Here is a 14,117-nt window from a genome sequence, read left to right on the forward strand (position 1 = left end):
AGATGCCTATATGACAGTGAGGCTTAAAACATTTTTCCAGAGTTTGCCATGGAAACATGGAAAAAGCATCCCACAGAGCCTCTTGTGAAAAAGAAAATATTAGAAAATCAGTAAGGGAAGCTTTTTCTGTATAACACTGTCTGGACTAGGGGTGTGTTTGCATGCCCCTTTTTTCTGTCCCAAAAGAGGCTGGATTTAAGATTCATCTCCTCACTGGCTTACTATTCAACACTACCAACTGAGTATCTGGGAAAAGTGGAGGTGTGCTTGTGGAACAGGAATCCTGGGCGTGAGGAGTCTTGGGAAATTTATAGACAGGCAGGGCTTCTGATAAGAAAGTAATACAATGTATTATTTTCAGAGCTACTTTAAAACACTTCTACAGTAGTTTGAAAAATTTCACTTGGGTCTAGAGGGAGTGCAAGCTGCTGTGTTGTGCCTCTGATGTAGTTTTTCAAAATATTTTCTTGATTTTAGTCAAGTCAACAGATGAAAGCCTAATAACAGGTATGAGACATTGATAGTGAGATTTTCTTCTTTGCAGACTTCGTTCATGACATTAATGTAACAGATATTGTTCCTGGCACCAATGGAAGTAACAAAGGTAAGAAGCAATTACAATATGTGTTTCCAGTTTTGGGGTGGGGGCTTAAAGGCAAATCATCATGTTTCAACACCTAACCACATTTTAGTTACAAAGTATATATCATGAGTTGTAACTATGTGTTTCTTTAAAAACTATAGTTTTCTATCTGGGATTTGTACTTCCACAAGTAACCACGCACTTGGAGATCTGAATAACTGGGGAAGTGAAAAATAAGTAAAGAAAGTGGGGGTGAGAATAAGTATTGAAAAGCCAGTTACAAGTTTCTGTATGCCCAGATACATCCTCCTTAAAAGCCTGATGGTTAACTTTTTAACAGTAGTTTCACAATGAGGAATTGCCTTAAGGAATTTTAACTTTCACACCCTAAATGTGAGGCGCCTTAGTTCTGTTTACTGTTTAAAATCTTGGCTGGGGCAGCAAGTTCTGCAGCAAGATTATTTTTTTAAAAACTTATGTAAGAACAGCTTTTTCAATGCTGAGTGCAAAAAAGAAACAAATGTCAGGCTACTTGAGCCTCTGCTTGTGCTTTTTGGAGAGTCTGACATTTGCACAACTAAGGGAAGAAACTGCAGTCAAGTATGAACATAGATCTGTTCCAGGTTCTCAAGTAGGCAGAATAATGTAGAGTGAAGACAGCAGCAAAGCAAGGTAGGCATTGTCGACCCCTGAATCATTTCTGCCTCTGTGATAGTGACTGAATCCGTTTCTGAGGAAGCAGAAAGCTTTCTCTATCCTGAGTGCATGAGGAATGGGGAAACATATCACTACCAGCTGAGCAGCTGTGTGTAACACTAGCTGCAGCTGTGTTTCTGGAGAGCAGATGTTGGAGTTAGGCAAAGGAGTTGAGAAATAATTCTGAAAACCAGTTGATTTGCATTTGAGCTGGTGTTGAATCCTGCTCCTTTAACAGTCCTTGCCAGCTAGGCACCAATCTGTGCTCTCTCCTGCTTCTGCTGTTCTCTCTCATGCTTAGGCAGCAGGGGTTATAACTTGGAGGCAAAGTAGACAATTCCACACTATCCTCCACCAACTAGAAGATGTAAAGCAGCTGCTACACAAAATTGAGGGCTGCCAGATGTTCAAGTGACTCTTGACAGGACATTCAGGGCTACCAAGGCGATCAGTAAGAGCAAAAGCAATTTTCAAGGTTTGTGAAACAATCCTCTTTTAAGCAAGAAATTTGTCAGAACGCTTTTTATGCTTTTGCCTTTTTGACAGAATGGGAATGCAGATAGTGTAGGATACTGCCTATCGAGTATTGTGGGATGCCAAGATTTTAAATAAGACATTAGGAGAACAGTAAGTTTTATATTTCAACACAGCACTTCATAGGCATGTGTTCCTCAGGGGGTCTTTTTGATTGATTTTTTTCCAGTCACTTTGTCAGGTGCTGCCATTGATCAGCCTCCATGTAAGATGAGTATGACATTCCCTCTTAGCAGTGTTACTGGACCACATCTTAAATCTGTTGTACCATGTTGTTTGGCAGTGATGTACTTGCCCCTGTCATGGCACAAAGACAAGAGTGTTTTTGTTCTGCGTATGAGTTTTTGACCTACCAATTGTTACAGTAGTTTTGTTGTAATCCTTTGCTTGTTTGTTTGTTTGTAGAGCAATTTACAGTAATTCAGGCTCTTCTGTACAGAGGTGCGCTTGCATTTTGGTTGATACAGTCTTACTGAAGTGTGCAGGGACAGATTAGGATGCTAAATATGCAGCCAGATGCAGGGCAGCATTGCTGTGACTTGCTTCCAGTAGGTGCACATAGGCACTGAACAGGCCTCATTATAGGTATGTACCTTGAAGGATGATCCTGTATCACAACTTGGGCTTCAGATAAATTACCATCTTTGTTGTGATCAGCTGGAAAAACTGTAATACTGTCAGATTAGAGTGCAAGGTGCTTAGCAGTGGAATCTTAGCAATGAATTCCTGATTAAAAAAAACAAGCAGAAGTTAGGAATTGAGATACTGAACATTGCACTTGAGCAGTTTTCTGTAGATAAAACACACCATCAATTGTGGGATCTTGGCTGTGAATATTCTGTGCAAGTAAATCCCTTTTCATCTGAGGATATTTTTCTTTTCCTTTCTTCCAGTCATTTGTCCAAGTGCTGCTAGTGATCACCCACCACAGAACAGGAGTGTGATGTTCTCTTCTGGCAACAGAACAGGTTTTGAACTCTTTGAGGAATGGTGGGACAAATCACAAACAGTACCGCTTTACCTTATTGCAGTTCTTCTACCCCTGCTCAATCTGAAGTCTCCATCCTTCTTTGCGAAGTTTAATGTCCTAGGTAGGTAACAAATACTACTGAAGCATTGGTTCATTGTAACTGAAGTGTATAGAAGACAGTGAAAACTACTCCAGTGAGTAGAATCATAAATCGTTTCATTTGGAGAAGTCTGTAAGGTTATTAAGTCCGACCATTAATGCAACACTGTCAAGTCCACCACTAAACCATTTCCATAATTTTTCAATATATCTAGGGATGCTGACTCAATAATTTCTCTGAATAGCCTGTTCCAATTCTTGGCAACCGTTTCCGAGAAGAACATTTTCCAAATCTGAACGTTCCCTGGCATAGCTTGGGGCCATGTCCTCTCATCCTGTTGCCTGGGAAAAGAGATCAAGTCTCATCTGGCTACGTCCTCCTTTCAGGCAGGTGTAGAGAGTGTTAAAGTCACCGGAGCCTCCTTTTCTCCAGGATAAACACCCCCAGCTCCCTCAGCTGCTCCTCATAGAATTTGTGCTGTGGACTTTTCATTAGCTTAATTTCTTTTCCCTGGACACTTCCAGCATCTCAATGTCCTTCTTATCTTGAGGGGCCCAAAACTGGCAATATTCATGTCACAGGAGCAGCCCCACCAGAGCTGAGTACAGGGGGACAATCCCTGCCCTGCTCCTGCTGGCCACACTATTGCTGATCCAGCCCAGGATGCCGTTGGCCTTTTTGGCCACCCATCAGCACATTGTCAGCCCATGTTCAGCTGCTGTCAACCAGCACCTCCAGGTCCTTTTCCATTAGGCAGCTTTCCAGCCACTGTTTCAGTATTTTTCTGGCAGCCCATATTGTGCCTTGAAGTGGGTTGCCAGTTGGTTTGTTAGCCCCACAGGCTTTGTGTGCTGCTTTGCTTGAATCTTATGGGTATAAGGAGTTAATTTTTCTTACTTTTTCTTGCCTGATAATCCTGTGAAGCAAATTCCATTACATCTATAGCAGATCTTCCCAAATGGTTCTATGCATACTACTGTGCAGCATTTGATACATACACTTGGTATAGTCAGACATACTCTTCCTCCTCTAGTATAACATTTCAAACCAGAAGTTGCTTCTGATCTGAAGTAATTTTCTGCCAGGCAGGTGATTAATTAATCACAATATCAGTCAGTCAGTATGACCTCCTGCTGTTCTTTGTCCCAACTTCCAATATTGTGGACTCCTCTGCTGCAGAGGAAACAATTGTGACTTCCTGCTTCCATGACTTGAGGTAGAAGGCCAGGGTGGGTGAGGCTGATAAAGTGAGTAAAGCATATGCATGACAGGTGGAGCTGGCCAGTTCAGGGAGTTGAAGAGGTCTGAGGGATAACACTGAAGCTCACAATGAAGAGAAAAAGAAAACTAGATGGGGATCAGAGGTCGAAAAAGTTGGAAATGCATTGTAAAGGAGGTAGAGGACAGAGATTTGAAGGTCTAATTTGTTCATCTGTTCCATAGTGATACTTCATCAGAGCTTGGATCTGCTCTTACTGAAACCACTAAATTGCTTCTGTGCAAAAGGTGTGGGTTTTATGTAGGTAGATATAACATTAGAAATTTAAAACCCAGAATATTAATTACTCATCGCTTCAGTAGATTATTAATGATTATTACTATCGCTTCAGTAGATTATTTACTCAGAAGCTGTTCAAAATTGCCTTAATTTTTGTAAACATTGAAGTTTATAGGACAAGAAAAAATTGAAGGCAATTTTGAGATGCTGTAAAGTTTTGTTTATCTTGATACCCATGGAATATTCTAAACTGTTAAAACTGGGTTTTTGTCTTTGGTTACTTACAGCGTGTTCTCTGCTCACTAGCAGCCTTCCTGGCCACGAGGTTCATTGCAGTAGCCTTAATTCTTGTTGTTCACTTTCCTTCAATTTTTAGTTACTATTAGTTACTATTATTATTTAGTTACTATTCTCCTCTTGTCTCTTTCAAATGGTCTGACGCAAGACTGTATCCCCACAAGACCCTCCATCCTACGGTATACACAGCAAGCATTATACCTATCTGTGGTTTCATTTGTTGTCCTTTAGTTGTGCAGAGTACTGCTGGCTGCCTCTGAACCAATGAGATGGAATGCAAATCTAGTATTATAATAAAGATTATCCAAAATTACAATTAACACAATGTTTTAATCAGTAGTAGTTGAAATGTCATTATCAACTTCTAGCTCCCAGTGTGAAATTCATAAGTGAAGTAATTTCATTTTCCATTGAGCTGTTTGGTTCAAAAGGTCAGTGGCTAGATGGACATTGTAATAGCTGGAGTACTGTGATCAACACTGTCTAAGCTTAGACTGAAATCCTGGCAGTGGAAGCTGGAACTGGTCTATTAGTGCCTAAAGACCTTCCTACCTGCCCAGCAACAGGGATTACAGGGTACTTCATCTGCTATCACCAGCACCTGGGAAATATTAAACTTGCAGGAAGTTTACATTGTGTGCATGTGCATTATTTTTTCTCTCTGACCTATAAGAGAAGTAAAGAAAAAGTTTAGATCTAGTCTTCCGTTAGGAATGAATACCAACCATAAATGTTTGACTACTAGTAACTAGATGGATGGAACAGAAATTAAATCCTGCATAAATACTTCCTACTATATCATGGTATTTATTTGGATCTTGTTTTTTTCCAGGTACAGTTTCAGTTGTCTACTTAGTTTTTCTGGTTACAGTAAAGGCTGTTCATCTGGGAATACACTTAGAATTCAACTGGTTTACAGGAAATGAATTTTTCGTACCAGGTAAGATAGTTAAAATGCAGTAGTGAAGCTTATATTTGGTGTGTTTTAAGATTTTTTTTTTTTTACTCATCACCATTTAACACCTCAGAGACATAAATAAAGTGAGGAAATGCTGTCTGGTATTGCAAGTAAAGAAAAGATCCCTCTGGACAAAGTGGCAAGGAGTCTCTTTCCCCATGATATTCCTTAGTTAAAAGACAATATCAACATGGGAAAGAGGAGGACTGCCTATCAGAGGAATCTTCAACATATAGCTTGTGACAGACAGCTTGCCATAGTCCTGTTTCACCTATGTTATTTTAAATTCTGGTTGCAACAATTTCAGATCATGCCTGTTTCAGTAGCAATTAAAAATTACAAACTGTAGACAGACTGACTGTTAAGGGTGCTCTAAGTTCCCCACACAATGTCTTGCTTAAATGAAATAGCTCATTCACCATAATTTGCAAGTAGTTTTCCTGTACTTCCCGGTCTATCTCTCTCTACTTAGGCAATAATCTTGGTAGCCCTTCTCTTTCAAACATCCATTAGCTGTTTTTATCCCATCAATACCCATCAGTATGTTTTTATTTTCTTGAAAGTTGTTTGATGGCTACTTGTTCTTTCCAAATTACTGTTAAAAATTACTCTGTGATATATTATCTTAAGATTATATATCTTAAACAAGTGGCATTTGGTATTACTTGGACAGATAGCCTAAATAGAACAGTTTCTTCTTTAAGAAACCTGGAATAAGAGAACCAGGGTTAGGTCCTAGCTGGTTTTTCCCCAATCTTTACAATAAGCAAAATTTTATGACCAGTTAGTTCCAGGGAGCAGTATCCTGTACATTGGAATAGTATCACTTCTGTTCTTAAAACAAGTGAGAAAAATTAGTTATAGTGACATATATGCTACAGGCCATTGAAAAGTAGAGCACCCAGTAGTTTGATTAATTTGGCAAAAACTCCTAGGATTGCTAGGAGATAGACAAAACATGTAGCTAATGCATACAAATACAGCTACCGAGAGATTCTGAAACTGTCAGTTTGCTTTTTTTAATTGAGATTGAAGTAGTGGATGGAAAACGAGCCTGGAATTCGAGCTCAGATGTTGGTTGCACTCTCAATTCTGTCAGTAGTGCATCATTCTAATTAGGTATTGAAGGTACAGTGAAACTAGCTCTAGGGAAAGCTTATTCTTTCAGTTTGGATAAGCCCTCCATTAGTTGCATACTTTCCTAACTTTATAGCACTTTATAGAAGTCTGTTTTAAATATGTTTGCATGGAACTCTCTGTGTTTTTTTCTGTAAGGGTTTGTGAACCTCTGAAGAGTATCATGCTATATTTCCAGATGCTTCTCAGAAGCTGAGTTATCTTAGGGATCTCTAATTGCTGTTAGCACTCTGATGAGTACATATGTTTTTAGGTAATACCAACTATGTGATGCTTTAATACTATGCATTGGTGAATTCCTAGACCATTTGCAGCACTTCCAGAACCATCATATTGTGAACATCTTTTGAGTATTAAAAAAGCAGAACAATGCTATTCCCATAGAGACAAGAAACAAATTTTTTCATACATGCTGTAAAGCATGATAAGAAATTGCTCTGCCTTTCTGCACTGTATGTCATCTGCATTTTGGCATTGCTTGTTTCAAATAAGTAATTTTAAAACACTTTTTTTTCCTTCATTTAGAGTTTAGAATTCTGTTCCCTCAGCTCACAGGGGTTCTAACACTTGCTTTCTTCATCCACAATTGTGTCATCACACTTCTTCAGAATAACAGGAATCAAGAAAACAATGTAAGTATCTTCACAAGACTGTGCTCATTTATTTCTAGATTGCCAGACAACAGTAATTTTTTCCTGTGATTTTATAAGAAGAAAGTTACACATTCTTTTCCTTGCTATGAGGGAGTGACAGATAAATTACAAATTTATTCACATAAAAGCCCTGAGGAATGCCCCAAACTTACTTTTGGTCAAGCTGGTATTAAATGGCCAAACTGCACACAAGAGGTAGATGACGTGACAGAGTTGTAGGACCCAATGAAAACTGACCAATTTTAGAATGAAAAATGGTGGAAAATGTTTGGTACAGGACTGATCTTAGTAGAATCTCAAACAGTAGTTTTGGGGTCTAGGTAGTACCTTTTCTTACAGTTGCTTCAATAGTTTTGTCTCACAATTCTAGTCAAGGTCCATAGAGAAACTTGGCACAATTTAGGAAATCCTGTAAGTTGAAGCCTGGATCAGGAGGATTTGTGATATATAGTCTTTGGACTGGTGCTTTGCCCTTGAAAAAGTTAAGCACTGCTTCTCCAGATGGAACTGCATTCTTTATTAATATCTTTCCATTATAGCATACCAGATGGAGTAAACACAATACACAGAGTCTGAGAGTAACTTTTACTCTTATTACTTTTATTATTTTATCTTTTCCTCCCTACTTCCAAGGATTCTTTTCCAGCTTCATTAAAATGTTAGCTGTAAATACCTGCAATAACATAAAAGATTTTAAAATACTAGCTGTATGAAAAACTGATACGACATCATAGAATCCCAGAATGCTTGAAGTTGTAAGGAACCTCTGGATGTCATCTTGTCCCCCTAGTCAATCCGTGCCACTGAGAGCCAGATGCCTATATAACATATCAGATACAATATATGAGATTTGATTATTTGACAGTGAAATGCAGATTATGTACCAATGCAATAAGATGGCCTCTTAGGCTTTAGAAATCTAAATAGTTACTTCCTTGTACCTGTGAATCAGGATCAGCTTGCGAATGACCATATCTGCAAAAGAGTCATGAATTCTCCTCCAGGAAGCTTCTGGGGACTTACTGGGCTTCTCAGAAATTAGTTTAACAGCTGGAGGTCTGGGCAGAGAAAGCTAAGTAAGCTTTTTCTCGATTCCCTTAAGAAAATCTTAGAACGTAGAGAAGGGGAAGATTTCTTTATAATGTGGCTTTCAAATTCTAAAGACTAGATCTCCAGCAATCAGCTCTATATGCAGAGGAGGCCTAATACCCTCATTCCATCTTCAAGGTTTTTCCGTGTATTTTCCCCCTCCATTTACATCAGAGCAAGCAATCAGATGCAAAAAGCAGCACCTGGAGTGTTCTCCAGCTTGTTTTTCCTGTGTGAAGGAGGAAGAAACTGCTGCCTGCATTTGAATTAGCTTTTCTAATACCCTTCCTGGAGCTTAAGTTGAATTTCCAAGTCAGCCCTAGCATGGATCTCAAGCCCTTGAAAAAATCAGCATTCCAGAAGAATGTTCAAATTGCTCAGAAAGTACACCTCTGAAGTATGGCAGGAAAAAATTTTAATTGCAAAACAAATCTCTGTGTAGTTCTTGTAGTAGTTTTATTTGGCCGGAGATCTCTTTTCCTTTTGTAGCTGTATGGGAGCCTTTCACCTAGGTCTCAAAAGTGCTTTGCAAATGTTAATGAAGTATCTATGCTCTGGAAGAGCTGTTTGGTGATGATGTCACTAAGCTGCTGGGCTAAGTGGGGTATTTCCATATGTATAGGGGTCTGCTCTCTGTCATAAGTTGTGGGGGGTTTTTTCCATATATTTACAAGATGCTTTCTTCTCTCACTATCTGATGGGCTGATGCTGATATAACTCTATGGATAAAAACTTCACTGTTTTATTTATCGACCTGTTAACATGTCACTTCCAGTAGTGGTCTGTGAAAAGGCAGGGAACTTGGCAATCTGGATAAGCACTGTTTTAGTCTTGAACAAAACTTGCTGAAACTAGTGGTCATAGAACAACTCTTTGGGGAGGTGAAAAAAAGTAAGACAAACAATAACATTCCTCTTATGGAGTCAGAAATTCAAAACAATAGCAGCTTCCATTCTGGTCACAGGCGTGCATCACAGCCCAAAGCTAAAACACACATGGGGGAGGACTGCTCTGGCCGCTATTCCTGTACAGTGGTGTGGGTGTGAGAAAAGAGCAGCGCACCAGAGTAAGCCACATGTTAGCAGCACAGCCTGGAGAAGCCCTGTGAGCAGGTTTTTAGTCTGCAGTTCAGTCTGCAGAATTGAGTTTCCTGGTCCCATCTCCCACTGTTGCTGCCTCCTTGCATTTATCAGTGTAAGTTTTTGTACAGTGCTCAGTCAAATGGTTTGAAAACAACTTGCATAGGAAATGTAACCCAGCCACAAAAAGGAGTTTAACTGTGGGTTTTGGTTGGTTGTTTTTTTCCTGATTCATGTCTGTGATCAGTTTCTCTGAGCAGCAGTACAGATGTTACACAAGCCCACCATGATCTACAGGTATGAATACACTAGTGCTGTCTCCTAACATTTGTTTGTGGATGTACCTGGGAGAAAGGCTGTTATTGGGAAGATGTTTTTTGTCTAGGTATTAACTGCAGAAGGCATGGAGCTCTAAGTGGTACTTATTTTCTGCAGTGTTAAAACACTTTATTCCCTGTAAACAGAGTGAGCTTCTATGGATGGTGCCATACCGTTGGTTTTTCTTTCCACAAAAATTATGCACAGCATCATCCCTCCTGGTGAAGTGCTTTTCTTTTTGTCACCCAATTAAGTGTTACCACTTGTCCTTGATGCATGAACAGATGAAGTCTGTTTTTAGGATCTAGATCAAAGTTCTGTTGAGATATTAGAGAGACAGCATCTCTCTTGAGAAGAGACTAATCTGGCATGAGATGACCTAAACGTATTTCAAATGTGGTAATCATTACTAAGCACTGATACAGGCTTCTCCATCCAGGAAGCAACTCCACCAACTAGCTTTCACTGGTATTGAGGAAGGAAGTGAACTGTTTCCTCCATGTCATTCAATAGATAAATCAAGGCCTGGAAGTAGCCTGTTCTTTGCAGCACCACATAAGCAATGTCCATAGAGCCACAGAGCCTTCTCTGTGCCGTGTCAAATTCCTTTGCAGGTCTGGCCAGAACCTGAGTACTGACTGTGAGTGTGGTGCAATGTCTTGTACTTTCAGGGTTGTCTTTGTTAGCTCCACCTAATTTATCAGACTCATCCTTTTGTTAGGAGGGTGATAACGTCCCTTGTTCTACTGCTGCTGCCAGCCTAGGTCACCCAATTTTCTCTTCTTCCAGTGGAACTTCTAACACTTTGTTCTGTGGATCTGACCAGGAGAGCTCCTTGTCAGCAGTAATTGCAGCTAACATGTGTCCTTCAAGCTCTGTCTGAAAATTTGCCTGTTACTTCAGGTGTATTTGACAAGGGCTTGTCAGGTGTCAGGCTGTGATCCTTGTGGACTGTGACCTGCATGTTACCTTAGATACTTATTTTGAGACTTCCACCATGATTCTATAAATACTTCCTACTTCCAACATTATTTTTTCTACAAGTTTGATTCTTAAACTGTGGCTGTAAGAATTGCTATGTTCTTATGCTTAGGCAGCTTTCACCACAGCAATGTCCATTTTGTATGTAAATGCCTCCCGTTCAAATTTAAAATAAAAAAGTGTAGTTATTGCTCTTACTTAAAATTATCCTTTTGTCTCTTCGCATATGTCCATTGATTTTATCTGGAATTATGCTGTCTAAACAGTACTGTCGAGGTCTTTAGGGAGTGAACCCAGGTCTCTTGAGGAATGATGAACATTAATCAAAAGATATTCCTATTGTGTAAACACATGTTGTCGTACAAAGATAACCATCTTATACGCAGCAGCATATGTTTGGAAGGGAGAGAATGGATGTTTGAGAAAAAAATAAATCTGGGTTTTCAAGTTGGCTATTTCTATTTTAGTAGCTTATTGAAATCAAAATCTGTGTACTCCTTGTGTGGTGACAGCACCTGGAGATAAAAGCCTGTTGTGTTACGTGCTATGAAAATAAATTATCAAAATTATCTCAGCACTTAGTTTCAGTGCAGATTAAATCATACACCCTTAAGAACTCTAGAAACATGAACTGATTAGTACTGGTCCTAGTACCTGTTGGAGATATTAGCACACCACCTATCGACCATTTTTCATGTCCAAAGGAAGCAGTAAGAATTTTATTTCAGATCTCTTGCCCTCACAACTGCATGCACATGTCACAGCAAAAATAGTTTTACAGTTGGTTCTAGAACTTACGTGTTCTATAGTTAGGCAAAGTACAAATAACAACTGTAAGTTACTATTCTGTTTTAATGCATTAGGACTACACCTAAAACACCAGATTTAAAGCAGATTTTGCCAGATGACGTGGATTAAGAAAGTCTTGGATACGTTTTGAAAAATTTTTGAAGTCCTGTTCTCAAGGGATGAGAGTCTGTATCTTTTGCAAAACAGCCTTACTGTGTCTCTGAGTACTGCAGTTAATGGAAGTTACTGTAAGAAATACCTATAAGAAATTCAGATGCTCATATTTAGAATCTTTAAAATCAGTTCTTAGGATGGATGGGCACTGGTGCTTCTGAAGATGTAGATGTTATAAAAAAACCTGTGCAACTTCTCATGTCATGAGGAGAAATTCTGCATGCAATTTAAAGGCTACTTTTCAGCTTCTGATGAAAGTCGATAGTCCTTACTCAATGACCAGTATGAGGAGGGTGAAGTCTAGGCAATCGTCTTTCTTGAGCATTTAACTAGTCAGTAGGAGGAAGAGGTTGCAGCTAGAAATGTGCAGCTGCTGGGAGCTTGAAGGCCACCCTGGAATGTGTTCAAAGCACACAGATACCTTTTCCCATCAGCCTTTAAGAGCAAATAATATTCCTCATCAGACAGCAATCTTCTACCCCAAAAACACTGGCAAAATGAATAGGAGATTCCACATCTTTCACCAAAAACTGACTTCCATTTGAATTTCTCTCAAAACTCATAATCTAGCATTTTATACTTTCCTCAGGGATTGCCTTACTCTTGGCATAGCCTGGAGTGGTGTAAGATATGCTCCTTCTGTTAACAAGATAGTGTGAAGAAGCACTTAGGGAAACATTTTCATGCACAGATGTGGAGAAGCTTAGCTCGTGCTCAGTGAGCTAGCTGTAGGTGAAAATTATCACCCTGGTCTGGAAACCAGTATAATCCTAATAATTTGATGCTATGCCTGAACTAGTAAGACTTGCTTCTCAGTCTTAGGAAAATAGGGTCATGTATTGAAACATTACTAGTAATCCTTTAAGAAGCTGATGATTAGCAGCAGCTGAACAAATAGTTTGCTGCAAGGTGATGAGTGTTTTGTACTGTAATATAACCTCATACAGAATTTGGTTTGTTAATAACTAGAAACAAATGGTCTCCCTCTTTATTTCCAAAGGAAGGAATTTATGTAGAAGAATAAGTCACCAAGTAGACTGCTGTGAGATCAGTCTGATGTATATGTGGATTCTCTAGTTCCATAAAGTAATTAATTGGTTTTGCCAGTGGTTTTCCTGTAATAAATGTGTAATTATTTTTGTGTAATGTAAAATACTTGTATATATTCTATATTTTATAAAGAGAGCCAAAATTTTCACAACTGAACATTGAAGTTTAGGTTTAAATCCATACTTAAGTTTATGTAGTGTGGTTAAGTGTGGATTTATAACCCTAGCTTCAATGCTCTTTCCTTAAAACTTTTGATTAAGTTCCTTTGTACTATATCTGCAGTTGGGTGGGCTGATATCTTTGATTGCAAGATTTTATTCATGGCAAGAAATATAGCATAGGGCGTTGCTGGGCTTTTTGTCTTGGACAACTGTGTTTGTGTCCTGAGGGTCTTAATAGGAATAGGTGAATGTATGAAAGTAGAAGGAATTTCCTGTTTGTTTTAATAACTAGTGTATGTTTATGCATCAGGAAGAATATGCTACATCTCTTGGCATATCTCTTTCATGGTGCATTTTTTGAAAGTTGAGAGATAAATAATACTTGTCTAATTCCACTTTGGGGTATCTCCTTCCAGCTTTCTGATCTGATCAGAGCCTCCATTCAAGTAGTAGGAAGTAAAAATAAAAATGTACAAGTGATAGTAGTAAATATGAAGAAGTAATGCATATAAAAGTACCAGTGATATATGAAATAGAAATTTTTTTACGAGGTTTTTATTTCATCTGGGTTTGTGTGTAAGTGCTGGCTGGCCAAAATAAATCTTGTTTTTCCTCAGGTGAGAGACCTCTCTATTGCATACTTCCTGGTTGGACTAACATATCTGTATGTTGGAGTGATAATTTTTGCATCTTTTCCTTCTCCACCGTTATCCAAAGAATGTATTGAACAGGTGAGATATTTTACTGCAGTATGCATTTAATGGAATCACAAAATGGGTTTTTTGGTGAGACCACAGTGGGTCATCTGGTCCAACCTCCCTGCTCAAGCAGGGCTGTCCCAGAGCATATGGCACAGGATTGCATCCAGATGGTTCTGGAATATCTTCGATGAGAGAGACTCCAGAACTCCAGTGGACAATCTGTTCCAGTGCACAGTCACTCACACTGTGAAGAATTTTTTCTTCATGTTCAGCTGAAACTTTCTGTGCATCAGTTTCTGCCCATTGCCTCTTGTCCTGTTGCTTGGCACCACCAAGAAGAGCCAGGTCC

At 39.1% G+C, this 14,117-nt stretch overlaps 1 protein-coding gene across 5 annotated transcripts in view; it reads left to right on the forward strand.

The window, feature by feature from the left end:
• The window catches only part of SLC38A9 (solute carrier family 38 member 9), a 45,970-nt gene that overhangs the window by 18,749 nt on the left and 13,104 nt on the right, over positions 1-14,117 (forward strand). For all 5 annotated transcript variants that reach the window (XM_014887039.2, XM_088156102.1, XM_088156100.1 and 2 more), the window contains 5 exons: positions 545-604; positions 2,707-2,904; positions 5,511-5,618; positions 7,299-7,405; positions 13,685-13,798. In XM_014887039.2, coding sequence (XP_014742525.1) covers positions 545-604; positions 2,707-2,904; positions 5,511-5,618; positions 7,299-7,405; positions 13,685-13,798 — 587 coding nt within the window. The remainder of the gene's footprint in view (positions 1-544; positions 605-2,706; positions 2,905-5,510; positions 5,619-7,298; positions 7,406-13,684; positions 13,799-14,117) is intronic.

This window comes from Sturnus vulgaris, chromosome Z (genome assembly GCF_052056855.1).
Source record: "Sturnus vulgaris isolate bStuVul1 chromosome Z, bStuVul1.hap1, whole genome shotgun sequence".
In the NCBI taxonomy this organism is placed as follows: Eukaryota; Metazoa; Chordata; class Aves; order Passeriformes; family Sturnidae; genus Sturnus; species Sturnus vulgaris.